Genomic DNA, 2,523 nt, shown 5'->3' with positions numbered 1-2,523 from the left:
TGGATGGGATAAATGCAGAGCACTAATTCCGAGTATGGGTCACCATACTTGGCCACATGTCACGTCACAAAAGCAAACAGCTCACGTTTTACTTGCTGCGCCACTGATACTTCGGAAATGCATGTGCATGTGCAAGCTTTTGCAGTGCTGTTAATCACAGCCAGGCATTGGTGGGCGGAGTTAACATAAATAGCCTCTGCCAACGAATTGGTCTATTTGTCCTTAGAGTAATACACTCCATTTCATTTTGGAGCTGCTTGACAGTGGAATTGAATTCTGTTTGCATAATTGAAATATTTTTATTTATACATTTTATTTATATATTATATTGCTGCAATATTATTATTATTTAATATCTTTGAAAGAATCTGTACTGTATAAAGCGCTATAAAGATAAAGGTGACGTCATTTGATGATCGGAAACGTGCTGTAGAGATTAAAGTACAATTTATGTCCTACTAACAATACTGTTTTCAGATACACCGCGATAGTTTGTAGTTTACATGTATATGTATATATGTACAAATACAAGTGTTACATTTATAATTACTATTCCCCACCTCCAGTTCACTCACGCGTTTGAAGATGAAACGTCACATGGAGCGCATTGCATTCTGGGAAACAGTATCCCATGCATCGTCTTCAGATGCATACATCAAATTTCAGCAAATGTAGCAGGTAATCCGGGCATTCCATGCATACAGAAAACTCACATACTAATCACAGTATACACAGAGCATACTGCAATATAGTATGGTAGTATGCCATTCCGAACAGCTTCTGTACTGATTTCAGTGTACTTGAGTTATATTTAACAGATTCTGGCAAATATAGTAAGTCATCCGGGTATTACATGCATACAGAAAATTTGCATACTATAAACAGCATACATACAGGATACTGCAGAAATAGTAAGAGTAGTATGATAGTATGGCATTTCGAACACAGCCACAGACTAGCCCTTCCACTTCAGTAACCTATTTTATTACTTATTATTCCTACATATAAACAATACGCTGTTTGACCTTGGTACTTGAATTAAATAAAATTTAATCAAATATATTATTGGGATTCAATGAATTACAGAAAAATTTACAAATTATTTAAGTTAATTGTAATATCAAATGGGGGGGAACCGTTTCGCTTGGTCAAAAATCACGTGAATCGATGTCATGTGACTAACCGCGGAAGTGAGACCCGAGTGGAAACGCTTTCCTTATTAAAAGCTTCTTTGCTGCTACTCCCAAGTCCGCTCCGCTCCAGATCAGAAAATGGTTGTGTAAACAGACGGTCTGTAAGACAGGTTGCAGTCGCTGCCATCGGATGGTTCTGGCGGGATATCATCAAATATCTGAGGCCTTATTTAAGAAGACATTGTCAGCATTATATGTGGAGGTATTTGTTTAAAAGCAAACCTAACATACGGGTTCTTCAGGGGAAGCTCGGCTAACTTGTTAGCTTAACACTGTTAGCAGACGTGCTGTGTGTAATATTCCAGTTTTCTTTCTTTCATTTAAAACTCTCAGCTACAACGTCTGAGCCAGGTTTCACTTCCAAACTCGAGTGGATATTATGTATTTAGCTGGCGTTTGTGGAAATAAATGCGTGAGTTAGCAAGTTTAGTTAGTTTGGTTGGGGTGACAGTGGATGCAGGAGGCCTGAGTCACATCTGCAGGACATATTTAGTCTAAAACACAATTTAACAGCTTGAAATACTCCTCTGGTCTCAGTATATAAGCTACATGATCAGCAGGTGTGCCAAATGCTCTAAAGCTTTAATAGTTTGCTAGCTCGCTAGGTCATGACATGGTAGGAGGGGAAGGAGCCTTGCCCACCAGCATCCTTACAAATTTCAGCATCTTTTGGGGCGTTTTTGTGGTGATATCTGAAGGTCAGTGCAGTTTTGGAGAAGCAGGATCATCATCAGTGTGTGCTGATGCTGTGTGACTGGCCTGCTCATCTGGATCTGCGCACATTGCTGGCTGCTTGACCTCAGCTGGTCTTTCTCCTTATCAAGTAACTGAACGACGACCACCATGTCCGACAACCAGGGCAATGTGAACAACAACAACGTCCCACTGAACAACAACAATAACGGTGGGCCGAACCGGATCCGGAACCCCGCGATGAACCAGAACCCCCTGATCAACGTGAGAGACCGACTCTTCCACGCCTTATTCTTTAAGATGGCAGTCACATATGCCAGGCTCTTCCCACCATCCTTCAGACGGATATTCGAGTTCCTCGTCTTGTTAAAGGTGAGCTTTGACATTCTTTTAATGTATATATAAAGTGTATTAATTCTTCCCAGAAGCCCTAAACACGCTCTGTTTTGATGCTCATTTGTCCTCACCTGTTAGGATGCAGGATGCTATGCTCACTAAACATCAGGATGGATGGCGGTCATCAGTGTCATTTATTTGGCAACTAACCCAAGGCTTTAGGTCTTACCTGGCAACTGTGTGTGTATATATATATATATATATATATATATATATATATATATATATATATATATATATA

At 39.9% G+C, this 2,523-nt stretch overlaps 1 protein-coding gene across 3 annotated transcripts in view; it reads left to right on the top strand.

Annotated features, from left to right (window-relative positions):
• Nucleotides 1–1,206: 1,206 nt before the first annotated feature.
• The window catches only part of LOC107602804 (membralin-like), a 14,007-nt gene continuing 12,690 nt past the window's right edge, over nucleotides 1,207–2,523 (top strand). For 2 of the 3 annotated variants that reach the window (XM_016295390.1, XM_016295388.1), the window contains exon 1: nucleotides 1,207–2,258. In XM_016295390.1, coding sequence (XP_016150876.1) covers nucleotides 2,037–2,258 — 222 coding nt within the window. In that variant the 5' untranslated portion in view covers nucleotides 1,207–2,036. The remainder of the gene's footprint in view (nucleotides 2,259–2,523) is intronic. The other variant, XM_016295389.1, reaches the window with a different exon arrangement.

The sequence above is a fragment of the Sinocyclocheilus grahami genome, unplaced genomic scaffold (assembly GCF_001515645.1).
Source record: "Sinocyclocheilus grahami isolate Dianchi unplaced genomic scaffold, SAMN03320097.WGS_v1.1 scaffold335.1, whole genome shotgun sequence".
Taxonomy (NCBI): domain Eukaryota; kingdom Metazoa; phylum Chordata; class Actinopteri; order Cypriniformes; family Cyprinidae; genus Sinocyclocheilus; species Sinocyclocheilus grahami.
The sequence above is the reverse complement of the archived record's forward strand: the minus strand, read 5'-3'. Positions and strand labels throughout refer to the sequence as shown.